This window comes from Lonchura striata, chromosome 3, assembly GCF_050655825.1.
Source record: "Lonchura striata isolate lonStrDom1 chromosome 3, ASM5065582v1, whole genome shotgun sequence".
In the NCBI taxonomy this organism is placed as follows: Eukaryota; Metazoa; Chordata; class Aves; order Passeriformes; family Estrildidae; genus Lonchura; species Lonchura striata.
The window spans coordinates 56,798,324-56,822,720 of NC_140705.1; the positions used below are offsets into that span (position 1 = coordinate 56,798,324).

The window sequence follows — 24,397 nt, forward strand, 5'->3', positions numbered from 1 at the left end:
GTTATAACTAAGAGCGAAGGGTTGTTTTGTTTTTAAATTTTAAAGAGTAACGGGGAAAAAAAACAAGAAAGAAAAAGAGACGAGAAAAGGGCAGTTGCATTGGCCGGGAATCGAACCCGGGCCTCCCGCGTGGCAGGCGAGAATTCTACCACTGAACCACCAATGCTTGTGCGAGGAGCGCTCCCTGCCTTCGTGACTCGAAGGTGACGAACACACATTTCCTTCCCCATCGCACTCGAGATCCCGCCCTGGTGGCCGATGGCTTGCTTCCCTTTAGCTATTTCCTTTCCGTAACTCCCAAATGTGAGTTTCGCCAAGTGAACAGCAAGCAAGCACGTTCTTTGCTTGTGACTTGTCTGCACCCCTTCAAACTTTCACAGATGGTGTTATTCTGGGGAAGAAAACGTGTCTAAGAGTGCTGAGGAAAACCTGCTGCCGAGCGAGTGGAGTCAGCCCAGGAAACTGCCCTTAAGTATCCTTGATGGAGCAGTACCTCGTCACCTGTCTAAAGAGACTCAGCTGCTTAGCAACAAAGAGGATCTAAAGGTTGAGCACAATGCAGGAGGTTTATTATAGTCCTTCAGGGTCAATTCCAAACCCCCACAGCAGTATGTCATCCTTTAATTAACTATATCACATCCATTCTTACTCGTCTTGTTATTCTATTTCTACCCATTCTTAAACTGGCAGTTTTAGTCTTTCCCATTTCTAACAAATGTCTACGTTTAAAACAACCATTCCTACATTACTTCAGCTATCAAGACACAGCTGCTGAGGAGTTTCTAAAATTTAAAGTGTATCACATCACTTGGTTGATGAGAGCTGGAGGAATTTTCTGTCTCCCCTTTGTAGGTGGGCTAATGAATAAAAAATGTACTGTACTTCCACAGACTCCTCCACAAGTATAGCAGAATCAGGATATAACTCAGTCTCTCCAATAACACATTAGTTTCTGCATTAGCACTTTGAGATGTGCACTTCAAGAAGGGGATTTTCACAAACACAGATGAAAATTGTGATACATTGTCTTCTTAAGGAACAGCTTCATGGTCCATAATGTATGCATAATAATAAAAAATAGTAACAGTGATTCGTAAGATTTACTTATTTTGATGAAAGAGGCAGCAGAGGACACAGAAAGAATACCAACAAATTGATCTCTTGAAAATCAACATGTATACAGAACAGGTTACAAACATGAGGTGACAGCCAAATACAACAGCATTCCTGCTGTTACATGTGTGCCATTTTAATGTTAAACAGTAGAACTGCTGCAGCATAAACAGAACTTGAAGAGGGATGTGAAGGAGGACAGAAAAATAAATGTAATTAGGCAACTAATGTTTACATTTTATGTCTGAATAGCCAAAATAAGAATGTGATTTTCACTTCTTATAAAGGTCCAGTGTGGTGTCTATTATCCCATGAAGTGTTACACTATAGAAACCGATTCTGAGAACAATTTCTATAACTCAGAATGCCACTGACTACCAGTAGCTGATAATTCAGTTAGGCTGCTCATGAGAGCTGGAATTCTTTCTCTTATTCTAAATAGCTTTTAAGAAGGTGTCAGTGCAACCACTCGCATCCCATGCCCCAGGTCAAACACACAATGCTGTGTGTTCAGTCAAAAGGGGCAAGAAAGCCTCCACTGCTCAACTGCTGGGCACTGACAAACTGGAAACCTGGCAGTCCTGGATGGAGGGGATGGATGCTCCAGTGTACCTACTGGAAAAGTCAGCAAAGATGCACATTCTTTTCACATGAACACCAGGAGTCTTGGAGATCACAGTCCAAGCCACCACCCCATAAGCCCCAAAGACGCAAGTGTGCCAATGCACATTCAGAGATTGCATGGCACACATGTAGCTGGATTGCAGGAATGCAGAGACCTGGCAAAACAGGATGCCCAGTCATGATCGAGACAAGTAAAGAACACGCAAAAAAATTGGTGAATAACTTACTATGGCCATGAGATAATGCAAAATTGTTAAGTTTACTAGCTAGACACAGAATAAATGAATGATCCGCTTAAGCAGAATTGTGGGATGGTCTATGTATTTAATAGAAGACTCCAAAGAACTGACAGTCTTATAATACAAAAAGGACATTATATATACATATACACACAGAATATGTCTATATATATCTATATAGATATATATAAATCAGTAAACTTGAATAGTGCCTTTATCATGACCATCTTAAGGCATTCAAAACATTTTAGTATGACACTGACCCAATTCATTATCTTTTTTGCTTTGGCTGAAATAAAGCAAACAGATTTTAAGTTCTGATCTGAAACACCCACAACATCTGAAACAAAAGCCTAATAGTATCTTCAGTGACAGCAGCATAATCTAAGAACCCACCCACTGCACTGCCTATCAGCTGAATAATATTAAAAGGAGTCTAAATAAATCATTCCCACTCACAGTTTTTGCACCAGCGGAAGATACATCAGTCTCAAAGAGACTTTCTAAGACAAAAATTCTATAGATTCTATTACAAATTGAAAATAGAAAAGATACAGCAAGAGGGCCTGCCCGAGGATAGAATGCCACTGAATATCATATACTATTTACAGTACAAGTTATAGGATTATAGAACATTTTATAAATACAATTAATATGTATACAAGGACACATAAAAGAGAAACTTGTTTTCATGCTTTACAAAGTAAAGGTAACCTGAACTAAAACTTACTGCAGAACTCCACAACTGCTGGCTAGGAGCCTCTCTTCTCCACTGCCTGTATAAACCAATCCCCATTGTAGGTCACCAGTGAAACACCCATGTTTTAAGCAGCAAATATGAAGAATCTCAACAGACTCTGAATCTATGTCAAGTTTCAAAACATAGGTAAGGCAGAGCATGCTGGAGAGTTGTGACAACATTCATGTGTAACTAACTTTCTCAGAGAAGAACCCGGACTGTAACTTCTTGCAAGGAAACACATAACACTGCAGCATACAGGTGGCAAAATGCAAACAAGGAACTTCTAACACATGATATTAGAAAATGCCAGAAGCATCTACCAAATTCTAAAGTTATGAGCACTTCCTGTATTTGTTTAAAAAAGGCAAAAGAGTATTTAGTATTTCAGTACCTGCGCATGTCCTTAAAACAATAATTTCCTTTAATAAAAGCAATTGGTTTTTCTTTTTAGACCAATGGTGCCTTTACAGGACACTTATTTATTCTTTTTTAGAATTATTTTTAAATTGCCTAGGATCAGTAATAGTATTAAACAGGAATACACCATCGTATACTATAGTGCAGGCAGAGGAGAAATAAACTCAGATGAAAAGGCAATTTTAAGAGTCAATTTAATGAATTGACATTATTTTCTCTGCACACTTCAAAAATGGTGAAGCAGAGGCTTGATTAAATTACCTTTAACCAGCAATATATTATACTTTGCTCCAAGACAAGTAGACCAGTTTTACTGGGATACTTACTAAGAAGGAGGATAATCTTTAAAGTTTATTTACATGAAAAGCAATCTTTTTTACATAATATATAAAATGGAGTAGTTATGCACTGCAACCATTTTATAATAATTAAGCTAAATGAAATTAATCTTAAAAGCTACTCTATTTCAACAGCTGTGGGAAAGGCAGAACAGGACTGTTTTATTAAGCTGCAAACTCATTTTCGTTATAGTAAGCAACTAACAACTTCTTTGAGAAAACTTCTCATAACCATCTTCTAACCATTATAAATGCTTCACAGTAGAGGGGCAAACTTCCACAAACACTTTCTTCTGTGACAAAGTACGTTTAAGAAACTTCCTCACTGCCAAGCTGCTGCAGTTTCCTCAGTTATGTCAATATAAATCATTTTTGGACCACACTAGAAACTGGATCACTCAAATGACTACACTCACAAGAAAGGAAATTCCAAATGCTAACCGACAAGCACTTTCTTCAGTGAGCCAGTATGTAGGACAGTACTAGAGACAGTTGCAGTAGCACAAAAAGAGACACTGGACTCAAGCACAAAAAGAGAATAAATGGCCATAAGCAAACAAACCAGCTTGGTGAGAAAAGTAAACTGGTAACTGATGTTTGCTTCAAGAACAGGTATGAACACCAATTTCATGTTGTTTAGATACTTGCAATGCCAGTGCAATGGCACAAATAATAATTTAGGAAAGCAGTAATGCTTACATGCCATGTTATAAGATTATCCATTGGAATTCAATTCCAAGGAAGAAGAAATGTTTCAAAAGTCATTAAGTTTACTAAAAATAGTGCATTTTTTTACCACTGTGTTTATTTTAAGGAAAAGGAGGATAGAGACAAAAACATAATTCTTTCTGCCTCTCAACACTTAACTCCTGATCTTATCTCGGTGAAACTGCTTAAAGTGATGTTCCCATCCCTGTTCCACAAAACCTCAATGGGCTCAGTACCCTCCATGAGACCCTAGGAGCTACCTGAGCATCTGCTGCTGGAAATTAAGGAAACAGTAATGCAGAAGGCAGCAGGCACAGCTCTAAGTTCCTAATTCTGTTCTGAACCAGGCCGTGACAGAGCATTGAAACTGTACTGCCAGCTGAGACAGAGCCGTGCAAAGGCCTTCTCAGTGCCTGTGTAACTGGAAGGAAAACTGTTCCAGCCAAAGCAAATGGGTCTCTACAAGTCTCAAAAGTAGTAATTTATAATCTTTTCCCATTACTATCTCAAATTTATCATAAAAATACTACTCTGAAATTTATTTTTCAAACTAAAAATCCCAACTAAAGCAGCACTGTACACACTTTACAGTTTGGCTGTAGTCAGAAAATTGAACTAGATTTCAGAAAGTGTTTCTAAGGCTTCTTTTCCTCTTACATCTATAGAACTGATGACAAGAGACAATCAAGTTGTTTCTGAGTGAGCAGTCCTGCTTTGAGAGGAGTACCAGTCACATGCTAGTGTTACTAATATCAAATCCAATCCCTACTTAATAAAATACTAGTTCTAATGTTTTATCATCTTATGATCATACTATAGTCAAGACTGACACTTTTGTGTTTCAAAGCTGAGAACTAGGCCACTCCCACAGCAGCTGGAAACATTTCACCAGAGAGGTGGCTGTTTTTCCAACACTGTGGATAATGAGGCTAAATACAGTGAGAAGTGAGGGTACAGCAGCCTTTCATTTCAGAAATGTATCCGAGAACTTTATTAGTGTAAAGTAGGATTTATATTTGGTCAATGCATGGAAAAACTGTGATTAAAAATTCTGAAGCAGAGATTTGTTCTCTAAAATTATTCACTATATGTATAAATAGATACCAGGCATTTTAGGGGAAAAATCACTATTTCCTATTTTGAGTACTTAGAGTACAGAGGACCAATAATAATATTCAAGTGACTTTTTTTTAACCTCACATCAAATCTCTTCTAAATTAAACAATTAACATCACTGGAATAAATTAATTTTTAGAAGGATTTCCCTATATTCTAGGGAAACAAAATGTACAGAGAGGGAAGATAAAGAAACATTTTTTTTTAGCATTTAAAAAGAAGTGTGCACATATTTACCCTAGCAATCTTCTTTCAATACTCTTAAAGGAAGAGACTTTTCAAAAGCTGCAACTGCAAAACTGATTATTTCATTTTTGACTTTTATTCCTCTACTAAACATAAACCAAATCACGACTCTGAACTACTCTACTTGCCTGTTCATCATCATCATCATCATCATCTGACTGCTGTTCTGAATTTTGGGAACTACCATACTCATACTCAATGGGCTTTGGATTATTGTATGGGTAGCCATTGTCATCAAAAAACCTTCGAAAGGTGAACTCATAAAAAGCATGTTCAGGATGTTTTCCATTTTTGTACCACCCATTAAGGGTATCATTTCTGTTCCCCTCCTTATCATCATCACTCCACAATTTATCTGGATCAACTGGATCAAAGTTTGACGTATCCGTAGGATGAGCAATTTTGGGAATGTAGAAAGCAGGCTGTCTCCGTAGATCGCTTGAAAAATCAATTGTTTTGAAAAATGGATGAGCTTTTATTTCATCTGCACCATTTTTGCCTAAACGATCTTCTGGCCCTCGGCAGAGTTTAATAATAAGATCAGAGGCCTCTGGAGTCAATTTAGCCTGAGGTGGAATATGAAGTGCAGTTTGCCAGTTGATAACCTTAAAAGCAAAAAGATGTGTTATTTATTTATAATTTCACAAAAAGAAAAAAATACATTAAAACAACAAAAGAAAACAAATTACTATGAAGAAATAATTCAGTATGTCTAACGTTTTTCACAGTAGAGGGGAAAGCATGAAGTTGCTCTTTCAGAAACACAGGAATATTTTGTCTGGAAATCTGGCAAAATGCAGGCAAGTTTATTCACATTCCAAATCTAAACTAGAGTCTGGCATGGAAGACGTCTGCTATAAACCAACAAAAATACCATAAAATCCAGTACCTGGGACCTGAGATTAGGCACGTGGCTTACAATCCTGAAAAGGTGAGGCAGATGAGTTTTGAGTTATATGATGTACTGTAAAGCCTAAGAGATTTCAAGTTAAAAAAATAATCAATACTGCACTACATTTGAGCCACCTGAATGCAATTCTGCAAAAAATGACACCTGCAGAAGACTGCCTTGATGCTTCCTCTGAAACAGCAGGGGCTCCGAAAGGAAAAGACCAAAGGCTCTGAGCTATCAGTAGCTCTGAGCAGGCAGTCATCTACTGCTCCTCCACCTTCCCACCAAAGGAAATCCTCTGCAGGCAAACAGGCACAGAAGCCAAGAGGTGGGAAAAGAACAGATACTGGAAGAGGGAAGGGAAGGGGAAAGGGAAAGGTAATAAAACCTGGAACAGATACAAACAGTGAAAGGCTGAGATGTGATGTGATGTTTTGTTGGCATGTTTACTGTACGACCAGGTTAAGTCACAAATGTGATTCTAGAAGTCTCTTTATAAAGACTGTGGAAGTCACCTCCACAGTAACATAAAAGTTTAAAATTGCCATAGTTTAAAACACGCTTGGATAGGCAGTGCTGTCAAACATCACCTTTGTTTCCACTACAAATTAGCAAGACTATGTAAGTTTCAAACCTGTTAATACCAGACTTTTAGAGTTACCTTCATTTGTGTTTCCAGTGGTGTTTGTGCCAGGAATGGAGGCTGCCCCACTAGCATCTCAAAGAGAATTACTCCAACACTCCACCAGTCACACAACTGTGTGTAACCTGAAATAAAGTTCAAATAAGGTAGTCAAGCCTTTGTATAGGTTTTATCTTACATTTCTAAGACTAAAAAAGTTCTGAAGAGAAATCAATTCTATTCAATACTTATTTAAGACTTCCATATTAAAAAATATTTTTTTCTTAAAATATCACATCCTGGGGAGAAGTGGGAGTGTGGGAGAAGTGAAGCAGCACACCTGAGTACCAGTCACTTTATAGTGAGACTGCAGTACAAAACCACATACATTACCTGTTCGTAACAACACTTCTGGTGCAATGTAGTTGGGTGTGCCCACCAGGGAATGGGCCAGGCAGCGCTGGTGCTGCCGTGCAGCCCTGCGCTCCAGCGGCTTCAGCCGATCCCCACATCTGCAGTTTGCCGGGTCACCCCACTCACTGCTGAAATCCATACTGTCCTGACGGGCATGATCACCTGCCATGGAGTGACAAAAATGGCAAAATTGGCGATGGTTACTTTTGTTCTTATCTAATACGACATTTTCTTTAACCATTAACATTCTGTGTTACAAGACAGAATCTTTTTCAGTTTCAATACTGAACCTGAGAGTTAAAACAAAAATCAACATCAAGATGTTGATTTTTATTTATGATATAAAACACCAACCTCTGAGGACACAAATTTTTCAACTAATTTTTGACTTAACTATGAAAAAATACCAATCTTGATACTTTTCAGATTTTTCTTAACATTTTCTAGGGTGTATAATGTGTATATTGTTTTTACACTTAACGCAAACATAAACCTCTAACATTTAAATCACAAAAAAAAAATATAGATTTTAAACCTTTATCTTCTCACCACAGACTGTGTAACAGTCTGGCCTAAGATATGTGACATTTTGAGAAAAACTAATCATAAGTAATGTAAACCTTGTTTTTGAAGGTATGTTTTTATTTTTGGAAACTAAAAACAAGCTATCACATAATTTGTATTTTACCACTCTCAAAAGCGTGACTTTTCTTTTGCTCCAACATTTTCTTCAGCTGTTTCAGTAATCAAGTAGGATTTTGAAAAGCCTATTTAAACCTTCTCATAAAACAAACAGCACAGTCATCTTTCTACTCATTTATAATTTAATTCCTTGTAAAGAATACTTGGATTTCTCTTACCACTCTGGTAGTATTTCGAGTCATGGGTCCATCGAAAACCAGTACAGAGCCCGAAGTCAGTCAGTTTGATATGACCATCACGGTCTATCAAGATATTGTCAGGTTTAATATCTCTGTGGATGAAGCCCATTTTATGAACACTCTCAACTGCGCACGTCAGCTCTGCTGTGTAGAACCGTGCCAGATTTTCTGGGAAGACGCCCATTCTAATTAGGAGACTCATCATATCACCTCCTGGAATGTAGTCCATTACAAAGTACAAATTGTCCTTATCTTGGAATGAATAGTACAGGCGAACTACCCATTCATTATCAGCTTCTGCAAGGATATCCCGCTCAGCTTTAACATGAGCAACTTGATTTCTAAGCAAGACATCTTTTTTCCTCAGAGTCTTTGTTGCATATAGAGCATTAGTATCCACCTTTCTTGCTAGGCAAACTTCTCCAAATGCACCAACTCCCAGGGTTTTAATTTTTACAAACATTGATTTGTCCATTTTAGCTCTTCTTAGCCGAATGTAATTTGACTCTTTCTGGCACAACATTTTCCTCATTTGATCCCGGGCTTCTGGTGACAATCCAACCTATGCAGCAAACAGAGTTAAATCTGAAGAGTGAACAGTACTCTTAATTCTTGGTGATCTTCTCATAATTAATTACAAGGCTTAGGCAAAGCAAGCCAAATACTTATACACAGCACAAGAAATAATACTTAAAGGGTTTTATTTTAATTTACACATTAGGATTCTATGAAAACATATAGGAGTGATAAAAAACTGAAATGTGATCATTTTCAACAGCAAAATGCACAAGGTGCCATGCACCAGGAGGTTCTAGAGAAGGGACTACTACATTCTTAAGAAAGGTAATTTACAAATTACTGATAAAAACCACTGCAAATAATATTATCTGAGGAACAGCGTGCATCAGCTGCCTCCCTGATTCTCTTTACAGGGTTAAAGAAAGCCAAGACACGTCTGTGTCTTAGCTGAGGGCTAAGGAGCTGCCATGGGAAAGGCAGACTAACTGGAGCAGAAGTCACTGAACTTCCTGACCATGCTCTAGAATTTCAGCTGCAGGAGGGAGTATGTATTCCCTCTCACTCTCTCACTTCCACGTGTAGCTACCTGAAATAGATACTACTGGCTTCCTACTGCCCGCCCACACCAAGGCCGTGCCTCTGCCACAAGCTGAGACCAACCGATATTCCTCTCATCACATAACACACCCCCTTCTAAGAGGACTTTGCTCACACTCAACACTGCTCTCCACTCTTCCTAGGAACCAGCTGAGCAGAGAACTTCCTTTTGAAGTGGCTCACTCATCCTGACAATATCTTTTCTTGGCTCCCATCTGTGTACATATCCCTCTCTTGACTGAACACCCTATGTTCCAGCCAATGCCACCAACATTCTGACAGCTGAAACACTCACAGACCACACACAACTCATCACCTACAGCATGAAAACCTTTATCTACAAGAACCACATTGATCACTCTCATTGTACTCCAAACCTGCATGCCCTCCTGGTATATTTTTGCTGGTTTCAATGCCCTTAAGAGTTCCATTCAATTTTGGTGCCATTTATCTTGGAAAATTTCAGGACCTGGAATCAAAATAATCCTTCTGCTTTGTTTTAATATTAATAGAACCTGTCTTCAATTTTTTAATATTTTTTTCTCTGTGACACTATCCCCAGCTTGATGTTCATTCCTTCTTTTGTTTTCTGACAGCATTTTCAAATTACTATATGCTACCTTTCTCACAGCATCTCCATTATTTTATCTGCCTATTGGACTTGAAATCACCATCCCACACTAATGATTTCCAAGTTCAACTTATAGCATACTTCCTTATTTTTTTAATGGACATGTTGATCATAAACTCAAACATGGCCAGACTGAACACTGCAAACATCACAACTGTACTTGAGCACTATTCTAAAAGCTTTCCATTTTTTACTTTAACATCGATTCTTGATACCAAGTCTTGCTGCTTCCATCTCTTTAAAGCCTCAAATATGTGAGATACTGTCTGCATAGCAGTATTCAGAACCATTAATAGGACTAATTAACTAGTCTAGGCCTGTATAGACTGTATGTTAATATATGACTTCAGCCTTGTCTGACTTCCAACATAACTTGAAACAAAATATAATAGAGGTGACTGACAAAAAAGGCAAAAAATAATCAATTTGATATCACTCAGTATCTTAAAAATGCTTTCACAAGTTACTATATGTCACCAATAAAGAAAATACTGTTAGAAAACAGAATTTCTTACAGGCATCATAACAAAAATGGATCCAAAGGAGATGCAATTAGGAAAATGCATACAATATGATTGTCTACCCAAATGAATTTCACAAGTTATACAAATTTGGTAAGATTTAAATGGAGAAGACTGTCACAAATTTGAGATAAATTTTTTTGTAGACATCAGATAGGCATTAGTTAAGACTGGTTAGCTGTAGTTTCAAGACTGGTGCGGGAAATAGGTTCAACTACATGCTTTTAATCAAAAAATTGTCTTATTGCAGGAACATCTGCGTAGTGTCTTCCAAGACAAAAACATCTGAAGCTTTCCACGAATTAACAGACTTAAGGCACACTTCAGCACAGAAGGAAGGATGTTCTTTTAAGACTTGCAAATGTCAAGAAGACAGCTGAAGACCTGAACCTGGTAAACTTCAGATAATGGTGGGTCACCTTCTTAAAGCCCATCTGAATCCTAAAGTTTACTTCAGTACAGACCCACTTGACACAACTGAATACAAACTGACACAAACTGAACCCCACCCATCACTGAAAAAGCTTGAAAAGGAAAAAACCTACATGGCAACAAACTCCTTAGGTGTGAGACTCAATACAATCATTAATCACTGTGAGACATAGAAAGATTCACCAAAACCCCGGTTTTTGAAAGGTTTGCTTTCTTCTACCCACTCTCTAGCTCTTGCATCTGGACTGCTTTATAATAAAAAACTAGCCCAAGTACTGCAATTTATCATCTCTTCCCTCAACCCTTGATTTTTCCCTGTCATCCACTAAACCAAATGTTAATTACAAACTTTCTCTCTGAATTGCTGTATTTTCCCTAGAACTCTCCTCAGCTTCAGCATTTGCCAAAAATTAACAGACTGTCAGCTGCACGAACTTTTCTGCACATGTATCTCCAATTATTTCATGACATCAGACACCAAATGTTTTGCTCTCTAGCATCACACAATTTGCTCTCATTTTGCTTCCTTCTCATCTTGCTGTGCCTTAAAGGATGACTTAAGTTTCTCTTTGCAGGAAAGACACCTATTACAACTCTTGGCCGAACTTACACTTCTAAATCAAACATTTTTGAGACCACTCAGCTCCTAGGAGACCTAACACCATAGAAATATGTCACATATGTTAGAAATACAGCATCTGATGAAAGCAGGTGTTTTCACAGGACTGCATTCTGAGTTTTTTCTTTCAAAATTCAAAGGGTAGAAAAGAAGGGTTTCAATACTTGCTTAATCTTCTTAAAACTTTCTGAAAATAAACAATTTTCCTTTCTCCTTCTCATGAAGGCCCAAAATATAGTTTACTGTTGTGGCATTCCTCTCCTGTATGCTTATGAAAAAGGAGAGGTCTGCTGCAGTACAATAACCCATCTTCCACCCTCCAGCCTGTAATTAAAACATCCCAGCTTTAAACCCAGCATAAACTATTAAAACTATAGCATTAATATTATAAATATTCTACAATTAATATTGATAATCCATTAATAAGTAATTGAATTAATATTATAAATATTATGTAATACCCCTACTATGGTGCTTTAAAAGCCCAAGAAAAAATATCAAGCAAAGTTCTATCAGTGCTTTCATATAAGTAATACTTATTCTGAGATACTACAGAAGACAACACAGTAAGAAGGGAAAGTGAAGTTTGCAAATCAACATTAATTATAATCTTACATTTAAGTACTCAAAAATAGCCAAAATAAATTCATGCTTAATTTTGATGCAGGATTGCATGCAAAGCCCTCTAAAAAGGCATCATGCTATTCTTAAGAAACACTGTTGCTTCAGAATCTTACTTGTCTACACAGGGATGGAGGCTACAGAGTTCAGGAAAGCTTCCCACACCTTAACAGTTTAAATCAGCTGTTAGTGAAGTGAAAAAGGAAAGAGAGAAGACTAAGAATAAAGATCTAGTAAGAGTTCCAGGACGAAATCTTGCTAACATTTACTTATTCGTGATTAAGTAAACACTTATAAAAGACTACAGCTTACAGTAAAATTTTTCAAAGAGTAAGAAAATACAGATTTAAAAAACAGCATGTCAAGAAAGCAGTATAAACTAAATAGATACTCTCATAAAATAAATAAAAAAAGAACATCATACTTATGCCAAACTTTCAACTACAATTGTTAAGAAATATATTTGTGTGACAGATCTCAATTTCACCTTTCTGCAAATATTAGTTTCACTACTTCTCACTGTTTTCTCTTTTGAAATTACATAGGTTTGTCAGCTCCAGCTTTTACCCTTTTGATTTGGTTTAAGAGAGCATTGAAATAATAGAAATAGACCACTGACTTCATGCAGACACAAAACAGTTGATTTCACATGTATTTGTTTTATAATTATGCCCTTCGATTGCTCTTGTTTAAACAGATTTCAGTGCAGATTACAAAATAATTAGACAAAAGATACCATCTCCTTCATTCTAAAAAAAACCCAACTAAACATTTAAATGCTTTTTATTTTAACTTAATAAAACTATCCCTACTGGTAACAAACTGCAGAATGTAAATCATATTACTGTTTGGGTGTCCAAGTAAGAGCACTAGCCAGACTGCCACTTGTCCCCACTTTGTTTGTACCTTCAGTACTTATTTTTAAAAAATAGAAATAGTTTTTTAAATCATTAAAATATTGCCTGTAATTCAAAAATCAGGATTAAATAGAACCCATAACAAAAAGCTATGAGCTATGTAGCTACATTTCAGTTTATGTAACAATTATTTCACTTCTGCTGCCTTACTTTTTGTAGGCCATAAGAATTACCTTTAGACAGCCAAAAAACTTACTTAAAAATAAATTTCTAGGAAGAAAATTAAATATATAAACAAGACACAGAAGAAACTTGCCACATCTCAAATACGAAGATTAAAAATAGACTTCAATGCCACAGGTTCTAAATGCTCTACTTATTGGTACTATTTAATTCTACAATGAAGACTACTATCTCATAAAAGTAATGCAAGAAAACTTTAGCAATAGATTTAGAAAGAAGCAAGAGTTTACCCGCATCATTTCATTCTCTAGTTGTTTTTTCCGGTGCAAACGTTGCTGGTGTGATTTGAGTATATTCTCCACATGCTGCTCCATGAAGAATTTAAAGGCTTGAGGGGAATAACTTTGAATGCGAGACTCTCTTCTTTCTTCATCTTTCTTGTTTTTTCTAACAGGAACAGGTGAGGTTGTAATTTGTTTCTTTTCTTTATCTGTTGAATCAACACATTCATAACTCTTTTCATTCTCATCCTCCCTGGACAAAGGAGGTGGCTCCTCCTTGCTGAGCTTGGGTCCTGCCTCATACAGATTGACAGAAGGATTCTGATGTAACAAGTGTTTAGGGTAAGGTGGTGGGGGACCCTGGTAATTTGGAGCCTCCGCAACAGGAGACATAACTGCCATATTGGTAGAGGGGCTGTCGGAGAAGGGAATGGTCTGAACAGTCTGCACGGGCTGTGGCATCCAGGAAGGGTGAGTGGGTGCCAAGGCAGTCTGCAGCTCTGGTTTCAACACTCGCATGCTTTTCACTGGCTGCTGAATGGGAGCTGGCGTTATGGCTGTCACCGTGGTGGCAGAAGGCTGGGAGCTGCCAGAGTGACTCTGCCTGCTGCCGTGATGGTTGTTGAAGGAGTTTGACCGCACGGGAATACTGGGCTGCCACGCAGGCAAGTCGTGCCCATTGCCTGGTGACGACTGCGGCTGCACAGGGGAAGGCTGTGACCAGGATGCAGGTATTCCAGCCACATTTGTGTTGTAAAGTTCCAGGTTGTGACTATTTCTGTTTGGCACCATTATTGCCTGAGGAATATTCCCATTGGTGTATGCTGAAGGAGGAGCAGATCCTCCTGCCTGCATCTGTAGTGCTGTGGGACTCTGCCTGTTAGTTGGATTCATTGGGTATGGAGGTGGCTGGCGACTCACCGAATTTCCAGACACCACATTCTGATGAACTATGAATTCTGACTGACAATTGCCATTTTGCATTCCAGCTCTTCCAGAGGGAAAACTAAATTTACTGTTGGCAGAACTCTGCATGATTATTGGTTGCCTGCCAATGGGGACAGCATTCATGCCTCTCTGACCCTGTGTGGATGAATTCATAGGAGGAGGATTCATAGGTGGAGGTGGATAACCATCCTGCCATGTTCCTGGTGGCACTGGAGAAATACGGGAGATCACATATTCCATGTTTCCAGAGTACCGCTTTGTTTGAGAATTCGGCTCCCAGGAAGGAGGTGGAGGAGTAGTTCCCCTTGGAGGGGGTGTCTGCCCCCGAGGAGGAGGAGGAGGAGGAGTGACACTCCTTATCTGTGGTAGAGGTGGGGGATTCACTCTTTGTCCATTGGCAGGATGAGCCTGAGCAAATGCCGCAATGCCAGATCCAGATAATGGCCTTCCTACATCAGGCTGCGAGCTGGGGCTTTCTGAGCGATAAATGACACCCTCTGCCAGGGAAGGGCCGTGCCGCTGAGGAACCAAGGACTCCTTAGAACCCTTCCAGCTCTGCTTGCGGTTAACTGACTGCTGGACAGCCCCTGCTTCCACGAGAAGAAAACACAGCATTTTTATTATTGGAAATTATTCCTGTTTACTGCTTTGAGTATGTTGTTCTGCGTTAATTACTACAGAAACAGGAATTGAGTTCCCTGACACAATATGATCCACTGTACTTCACATGAAAACTTTTTCTAGTAATACATAGCACAGCATGCTAATATGCTCAGTGTACATATAAGAGGAAAAAAAAAAAACACATTGAAACTATAAAACTATAATACCAGAAAGTGACTTTTTAGAAATAACTTTCCTGAAAATTCATTTTGCTTCAGTGAAAACGTAAAATTTAATTGAAAAAAATGGTAATGTGCAAAATTATTAGTCATTGTCAGTCAATGTATTTTTAATTACCTGCACAAGAAATTCTCAGAATGTTCAGCACAAATGCAAAACAAGTAATAGTGTGGAAGAATATTTTATGTTGCTATCCCTTCCAGTTAACACTTGCAAAACACTTAAGTGTTCTCAAACTAAAATTTAACTAAATGCTGTAAAATCAAGGTTTGCACCCTTATATGCATACAGATCACCCAGACTTGCTAAATTCTCCTAATGCAGAATTTGACTAAGTACTTTAATTTTAAAAGTTGTATCTTTTTGGGAACCAGTGCTGTAGATAGAGAGGCAAGAATTAAAACTGCATGAACACAAAACTTACAGAGCAAAACCTCGCTCTATATTTACTTTGCAGATGCTATTTTGCATCATATAAACAAAATATACAAAGAACTGATAGTGCAGGCAGTCTTACTGTGGTTTTTATAATGGTAACACTAAAATATCTGTAAACACACTAAGTACTTTAATTGCTGAAAGTCACCCTGTCCTCAAAGAATGTGTTAATTACTATATTTTTGCAGGTAACAATGAAAACTATGTCTACATGGTGGAATTTACCTATGAACTTCATACAAGCACCAACTAATCCTGCTTAATAGACTAAAGGAAAACAACACTTTTTTCTTTGTAACTCCTGACTAATTTTTGCTCCTACCTATATTGTTGATTTAAAATCTAACTTCAGTTCCAGCAGCTCAGCACCCAACTTCCGTAAAATAAAAGTTCAGTATTTCTGCTGCATTTTAAAGTTACTCTTTTTTTAGGTGTATGCTACTAAAAAGGCATCAAGTTGTATTAAAAATGTGCTACAATCTGTTTAGAAAGCAATAATAACAAGTGGCAAAATTCTGACTCTGCTAGTAAAGACACAGTCTGTCCTCTAACATATCTAAGAACATGAAGCGTGCCTTAAAAACTATACAACCAAAAGCTAGAACCAAGCAGGAAATTAAGCAGAGAGGGATCCTGGAACATCACATCCTAAAATACAAATATCATAGTCATCCGATATATAAATACACACACAGACAAATACATACACAAAAATGCACATACAGAATGCTGTTGTGTGGGAGTGTGTGTGAAGAGAGACAAAAAATTAAAAGAATTCTTCAATGCTCAGCACTTATTTCTTAGTGGTGCCTGGCAGAACAAAACACAGGCACCACATCAGCAAGGTAACAGAAATTACCAAAATGAGATCTGAATGCCATTCCTTGTATGAAATGTTTATCCACAGTAATAAAACCATGCAGTTATAAAACAATGCTTAAGAAACTCATGTTAAATGGACCTATCTTTCAGAAGGATTACATCAGATATGTAAAATGCTGTTATTAAAAGCAAAATACCTGCATCTCAGCATTTCTGTGCTACTACGAGCATGTGAAGGCAAAATTTACTATGTTCTATGTTTTACCTATAAGAATACACGCAGTGAGTTACTGAGTCACCATGGATACACTTACCTGGCGGTTTCATACCTGCATTTACAGGTCTTGCTGCTGCTGCAACCATCTGTTCCCGACGAGGATCCTGGTAGCTCATTTTACTTATAAATTCAATGGCAGCCTCTATACTACGGTTGTTAGTTTGTCTAAGAGCTTGTATAACCATATCCTAGAGAGAAAATTATATACAAAAAATTACTTACAAGATTCCAAAAATCATGGTTATTTAGCCAAATAACCTCCACTAATTTTTCCAAAGTAATTCTACAAAGTATTAATTTCTCTCAATTGTTTGAGAGTTAATTTTAAAATGTCTTCTTCAGAAGAGATAATCCAAAATAGTACTTCAGTCTCAATGTTCAGAAGAAAAGTTAACTTGTTGAAGCGTTGTAGTTTGATGTAAATCATGTCACCTTGCTATTCATAGAACAGTTTGGTCATACAACCCTTAAAAACGGATGTTATAAAAAAACCCTATACAATAAATTTGTTACAATCCTTATGGACCAGCTGACATTAGAAAAAGCAGATACAACATTTTCAGCTCAAAAATTTGGTCACCTATGCAATATGAATTCGTTAATGTCTTAAAGAATATCACTATACACAGAACACATGAGGATTGAACTTGAACCATAGTAAGCAAATGAGATTTTCTGTAAGGTATTTAGGATTAAAAAAACCCGAATACAATCAACAGCATTCTACCCTGATTATTATACATATACATACATATATATATAATTATCTATATACACACACATCTGATACTTATTGATTACTTATCTGTTCCACTTTACCCCTTAATGCTACCTACTACCTGAGAGGTGGGGAGAAATAACAAGTATGCTTGTGATATTTCATTTGGAAAAAAAAAAAAAAAAACCAAACCAAAAACCAAAACCAGTTTTCTTCTTGACCAAGAAAACTGCTTTCCTACTTCAGCTGTATCTGCTCCTAGTGACGTATGCGGATCAGTGCCATATGGACTATTGTGACAACAAACTGTAGGTTAACACACGGCAGAAAGGGCTTATGCTGGCACTGTGCCTGAAAAAAGCCCCAAACAACCACAAGTGTCATGGGAATTTGCAGTTGTATCCAAGAACAAAGGGTAGAAGCAAAAGGCTTCAAGATACAAAGGATCCAACAAAAACACCACCCTAAGACACCTTTCTAATTTATTGTCCAGCCACATACCACAACCTTCAGTTTGCTAAACCGGCTGCAGGTTCAAATCTGTAAAAACAGAGCTGAGAACCAATCTACTTTGAAAAAACTTGCCCCAAAATCCCACACAACAACAACAAAAACACTTCCTCAACCTCCGCAATGAATCACAGAGCTGGAGCAAATTATTACAAAAATAATTTATCAAATCCTTCCATTTTTCCTGACACACAGTCTGGTTTCTGTATTTGATCAAGTGAAAAGAACATTAAAAGCCACTATCGGCACTTGGCTTGACTGGGATGCTGCTGAAGAAAAGCCAGTTGGTAGTTTTGGAGAAGCTCACTCTTGGTGGAAGTAGATCTCTGTAAACACCAAAGCATCACAGACAGCAGAACTCATGAGCTGGTCACTACTGCAAGCAGGGCACATCTGTAAAGGTAATCCCTGCTGTGGTACTGTGCCTTTTTCCTTTGGAAAGATGAGTGGCTTGCCAGCTCTTTTTAAACATGCTTTTGTACCCAGGTTTACAAAGGAGGCATGAAAACAAGCATGATTTATGTGATGTGCAGGTACCAGTAAAAACACAGAAGCTGTAAGTGTATTGAAGTGTATTTCCTTTCTGGAAACCACATTTCAGATTAATTTCCAAAATATTTGGTATTGCCTTTCAATTTAGAATGGCTACATTTTATCAACCTATTTTAATTGAGCACAATCCAAAATTACTTTGAGCATCAGAGGCAAAATCCATGTTCTAGAGTCCAGTCCTCTCTGCCTAAAATTATATAAATAATTAGAACAACCTACCACACAAGAATAATCTGGATAAGATGCTTAAATAAACAAAGCCAAGTCTCTCTAAATCCTTCTAGTCCTCTTCTACATCTCCCACTATTACCAGTTTCATGTCTTAATGAGAAATCTACCAGATTTTGAAGCTTTTTGCTTATCGTGCTGTTCAAACATTCCCTGACCAGCACCCCTCCAACATGCATTAATAGTTTATAGCTAGCAGAACACCAAATCTTCAAAATAAAACACTTCACCTCATCAAAGCCAGCAGCTTGCAAGTCTTGCAGCATTTGTCGATTAACTTCTGATGTTCCTTTGACAGCTGAGGTTGCTTCATTTGCAAAAGGCAGAAGTGAGTTTCTTATCTCCTGCAAAACCTTATGATATGTTACAAATTTGGGGGGATTTCGGCCTTGTCTAGGATCTTCAGGTAACATTTTGCCCATGCTGTGATCAGCTTTAGCAGCATCTGAGGGTTTAGGCAGATTCCTGAGGCTCTCTCGTATTTCCTGTAGCATCTGCTGGCTGCTGCCAGTATAATTACTGGCAGGAAAAGTTTTAGGCCTCATTTGTCTATAACCTTCTGGCTTCTCACTTCTCTTCATGAAAACATGTATATATGCAACCTCCACCAAGGACTCGCACACACCAGAATTCAAGGAAGACTGGCTGATGTCAGAACTTGCGAAAGCAGTGGCTCTTCACTGTGAAATCTTGGTTCCTGTAATGCTGGAGCTTGTCACAACCCAAAACTGCTATTCTGTTAACAAAACAAATCACATTTAACAGATCAGTAAAAAAAAAAAACACAATGCAGCACTGGTGGCAGTGAAACATTCACATGCAGCACTGCCTTCAGATATTAAAAGCACACTAAGCAAATTCTTCAGGCAGTCTTTACTCAGCCTAATTTACAAACCATATTGGGTTTTTAACTGTCTGTTAACAACTAATGTTTTAGGCGCCTCAAGTCTAAACAGTCCTGAATTGCAAAGGATGCAGACACAGTAAAAAGCTCTGTGTGGTGGACAAAGCTTTCAGGAGCAGATATGAACCACTGGTGTGTGCTAACTCAGCACTGCTTCTTTGCCTCCCCTCTCTCCTGTGTCTGTCACCTATGTCCTCCCCATCAGCACCTTTGTAATAGGAAGATCAAACTCTACTACCCAGTCAGCCAAGATATGGGTCAAATCACCTTGCTGTTCAATGATTCTGACATCTAATTCCAGCAAAAGATGGGAGTGAGAAATTCACCAGTAAGAGCATGTAATTACAGTGATTTTATCCATTCTCTAGCAGTCACATTTATTAAAACTAAACACTTGTCTGGCTCATCACATGGAACTTTATGACTTCTTGTATCATCTGCCACTTACATATGTTTAACAGTTCAGATTCTGAAGCTTTCACAGTCTCTTAGCTCAAGTCTCCTTGAACCAGTCTTCATCAATAGTTAAGTAATTTTAAAATTTATTTTACATAAGGGAAAATGAGAGCAGAAAGAGAAACAAAGAAAATTTTTATCAGTTTTTTTTTTTTTTACTGAAAAATTGTTTAACAACTCAAGCATCAAATTCACTGAGAGCATAGCTATGACATTTGGTAAGGGAAACAGAATTTTCTGCCAAAAGCCAAATAAAAAACGTTTGCATTTTGAAGGCGCTGACTCATCAGGGAAAGAGCCCTGTGTGTGCAGAGAACTCAAATCTCTGTGTTCAGGCTGGGCATTAATTATTACTGCAACTGCATGGCAAAGGATAAAGCAACCACAGTGAAACACTGAAGAAATTGCAGAGCATTTGCCTCTTTAGAGTACCATGGAATTAAACTTTTTCAGTCCGTACTGTTTCACAGAGGAAGATCAGTTACTAAGATAGTGCAAGATAAACTAAAAGCTTCAGTGCTGTCTTTTCTTCACAGGCAACAAAAATGTTGAAGCCCAACACAGTGTTCCTTCACTACTTGTTGCTAAGCATTTCTGATATTAGACATAAATTAAACAAGTACCAAAATTTTACAGTCTACAATAAAGTCACTCTTTCTTCATTCAGGTTTCATTTCTATAATACTTGCACTGTCACAAACCAACCAGTGATCAAGCAATTGAGGAAGAATATGACAAGTTAATAGGAAAAAGAACCCTCTGAAACACATGCAGATAATATGAATTAAATACTCATGCTACCCATATATAAATAAAACCTGAAAACTAGGAAGTAATACATAAAAAAGGACTGCAAAAAGTAACACTGAAGGTATATCCATTTAATCCCATTCTCCTTGGAGAACCATTTTAGAAATAACAGAATTTCTCTTATGAAACTTTCTAAACCTTAAGGGGTATAACTGCAACCACAAGCCTTCTTTGCACTGTGATAGCTTTGAAACCTTAAATGAGTGTAGTTGGGGAGCTATATGTTTCTTTAATACAGTCTGATAGCATCTAATTCTTCAGTGCTCACTGAATAAGGAAGAGATCATCAGACATGAGTGAATTTTAATAATCAACAGTGAAATATTGCCCAAAGTATTAAGAAATCAGCAGAAAGTACAGCATGAGAGCTATTAAAATGTAATTTAATTTTGGCCACTTTCAAAATAATTTTCCAAACATGCCGTATTTAAGACCACATTGAAAATACTTTTTCCAAAGAAAATTAAGTAAGAACTTGACAAAATACCCATACACAAGTTTTTAACAAATTCCAAAGGCCTGGAATTCAGGAGAAAATGGGGTTTTGCACTGACATATTTTAGAAATTTCATCTGGTATTTCCATATTCACTTCATAGTTATACCTCGGGTAGCTGGCATAGATAAATCTAACACCCTCTAGGAGAAATCAAGGTTAAATTAACAGGAAACTAAAATCATAGATCAGGAGCAGTCTTGGAAAATAAAGTTGCACTCCAACTTAAATTTTTAGCAGCAGTTTAGGAGTGTAAACCAGCCAGTCCACTTATCTCCCACCACTTACCACAGACAGCATAACTGTAAGGTCAGACAGCATGAACCAAGCTAAGGAACTTAGCCAAATAAATAACATTTTTTGGTGGGTTGTTCCTTTTGACAGCACTGATGGGTACCAGCATGTACATGTGAAACTAAGTCTTAATTCTTAGAAAACAAATTAAATTAGTCCTCCAGAGAACAGGAATTACTAGAGTTTACCTTGCTTTATATATAAATCTCAAAACTCAAAAGTCACCTCTGCATATAGACACTGGCACACATTTTAAAGGAAGAGAGTGTTGAGTAAGTATCTCAAGTGAGTATCCAAACTTTGTACTTCTAAGTACCAAACACCAACTGTACCCAAGAGAACTGATGTCTATTCCCTCTTGTAGTTTTGTGCCCTTAAATAATCTGTTTGTCAATGCAGCTGTTTTTGCTGATTAAATTTTCTTCCCTAAAGGAATTGAGGAATTGAAAAAAATAATCTTTCACTTCTTTTCAAAATATGGGAATACAGTATTTTCTTCTACAGGTCAAACTGTAAGGGAAAAGAACGCCCATCATGTTTTTTTCTACATTATAATCATAAAAGATTGGACTTATATTTATATAAATGCTTGAATGAAAGCTCAGAAGTGTTCAGGGCCAGGCCCGATGAGGCTTGGAACAACCTGGTCTAGGGGCAGGGAGCTGACAAGAGATTATCTCTAAGGTCCCTTCCAACCCAAACCAGCCTGTGATGCTCTGAATGGCAACATGCAACTGTCAATGATTCCCATGATTTTCTGAGGGTAAAAATACACAGCTTTGTAATCTAACTTATAAAAATAAGTTATAAAATTTCCTTATAAAAATACTTTCAATGCTCATATTGCCAACTGAGTACTGAACATCACATATTAATGTATGTAGGTACCCTCCCTCATGTACCTATTGTAAGAGCTTATACATAATCACAATGTTTCATTGCTAGGGATAAAGAAAGTAACAGAAACCTCACAAATCATAAAATTAAGTTTGTAAGGACTTGGTTCAGACCGACTAAAGGAAGCTCTTGTTTCAGGTAACAAGCCATTGAGCTGCAACAGCAATTCCCCAAAAGGATGCACTTCCAATGCAAAAAGTTTTCATAGGATAAGGAGAAAACTGGACCCCCAAATTAGCACATAAGCACAACTGCATATGGTCAGAGAAGCCAGAGCTGGGAAGAACCAGAGACCAGATGAACACTAGGAACATTGGTGCACTCGCTCGGTTTGTTTCCATTCTTACGCTCTGCTATCTCCTTTAGCAGGATGCAGCTTCTCTACGTACACATGTACTCCCGGGAGCAGCAGGAGTCATTTGAGGCGCACCTGGGAGCGATCTTCAGGGCTAACACCTGCAGGGCAGCCAGAGCCCCGCTGCGCTGGCTCAGGCCGGCACGGATCGCTGCAGGACAGCAGCACCCGGCTCCCAAGGACCAGGCAGGCAGGAGGCTTTCCCGGCCGGGAGGAGCACCCCGAATGTGCCCCGCTGGGACACCAGCGCTTCTGCCGCCTCGCCGGCCCCAGGCCGTGCCCTGACGTCGCTGCTGCCACGGCTGCGTCCCGCAGAGGCCCCAGGACGTCGGGCCGAGCGGAGCGGGCCCGCTACCGCCCCGGCCCCGCGCACGGCGGACTCTACCTGAGGCGACAAGGCGGCGGGGCAGCGCCCCGGGCGCCCGGAGCTCGGCCCCGCCCGCGCGGCGCCGACCGGCCGCGGCCCTTCCCTTCCTTCCGCCCTTCCTCCGCCCCTCGGCGATGCCGGCAGCGCCCGCTCGGTCCCTCCGCCAGCGCCCGCCGCCGCCCCGGGCCGCTCAGTTCGGCGCCGCCATTTTGTCGGTGTCCCCGGCGCGGAGCCGCCCGGATGTGGGCAGCTCCCGGCCTGCCTCGCGCGGCTCCCGCCGCTCCCGGATGGAGCTGCGGCCCGCTGTAACCCCTGCGCGCCCGCGCAGCGCGGCTCTCCCGGGGCAGCGCCGGGCACCGCGGACAAATCCCCATCTTCTGGTTTTCCCATTCTCTTTTAATGGGGAGGAGAAAGTTCCGCCGAGCCTCGTGTTTCAACTGATGCCCGAATGATGGACTCGTTACAGACCAACAGGAAGGAAAACCCACCGGTTAGCGCTTGGCGTGATCCATTTAATTTCCATCTTTTACATTTCAAATAAATCGGGAAGCAAAACTTTAAGCTGCTCTAAGGAGCTCACTGGCAACTCAGTACACCTTGCCCCACACAAAGGGAGGACTGCCCTGTCCCCAGTGCCCCATCCAGCTCCTGCAGCCAGGCACACACAGATGTGCATCAGGTAAGGTGTTCCAGCCCCAGCAGACCCAGGCCCCTCGCGCCGACGTGATTTAAAGTACCACTCTAGAGTGGTTATGGTGGAAATGCCGTGTAACACCTCATAACTAACCTGTTCCTGCCCAAACACAGAGGTTTCTCCATCCTTCAGGCTCAATACCCAGGCTCAATCCAATTACATTCCTGCAAGCACAG

The 24,397-nt window shown here is 39.0% G+C and overlaps 1 protein-coding gene and 1 non-coding gene across 10 annotated transcripts; both read right to left on the reverse strand.

Moving 5' to 3' along the window:
* Positions 1 to 95: 95 nt before the first annotated feature.
* TRNAG-GCC (transfer RNA glycine (anticodon GCC)) lies at positions 96 to 166 on the reverse strand. The gene has a single exon. It is a non-coding gene; the product is annotated as a tRNA-Gly (tRNA).
* A 1,875-nt stretch (positions 167 to 2,041) lies between these two features.
* Positions 2,042 to 23,774, reverse strand: LATS1 (large tumor suppressor kinase 1). 9 transcript variants are annotated; one of them, XM_085576540.1, is made up of 8 exons: positions 23,546 to 23,774; positions 19,180 to 19,685; positions 16,994 to 17,129; positions 13,623 to 15,148; positions 8,332 to 8,914; positions 7,451 to 7,633; positions 7,097 to 7,203; positions 2,042 to 6,148 (listed from the first exon to the last, which is right to left on the reverse strand). In XM_085576540.1, exons 2-8 carry the CDS (start codon positions 19,528 to 19,530, stop codon positions 5,630 to 5,632), a joined length of 3,405 nt encoding a protein of 1,134 aa, XP_085432666.1. In that variant the 5' UTR covers positions 19,531 to 19,685; positions 23,546 to 23,774; the 3' UTR covers positions 2,042 to 5,629. The 9 variants fall into 9 exon arrangements, with proteins under 9 accessions (XP_085432666.1, XP_085432665.1, XP_021396305.1 ...); XM_085576539.1 differs by having other exon boundaries at positions 13,623 to 15,151; XM_021540630.3 differs by having other exon boundaries at positions 16,979 to 17,129.
* Between the last annotated feature and the right edge of the window lie 623 nt (positions 23,775 to 24,397).

Bases quoted from the DNA above. Each gene is read 5' to 3' on its own strand.
- LATS1 (XM_021540628.3), bottom strand. From the start codon at position 19,530: ATGAAGAGAAGTGAGAAGCCAGAAGGTTATAGACAAATGAGGCCTAAA. The intron at 15,152-16,978 runs GTAAGTGTATCC...TTCTCGTGGAAG, and splicing joins TGCAGGTATGAAACCGCCAG to CAGGGGCTGTCCAGCAGTCA. The intron at 7,634-8,331 runs GTAAGAGAAATC...ACTCCATGGCAG, and splicing joins CTCGAAATACTACCAGAGTG to GTGATCATGCCCGTCAGGAC.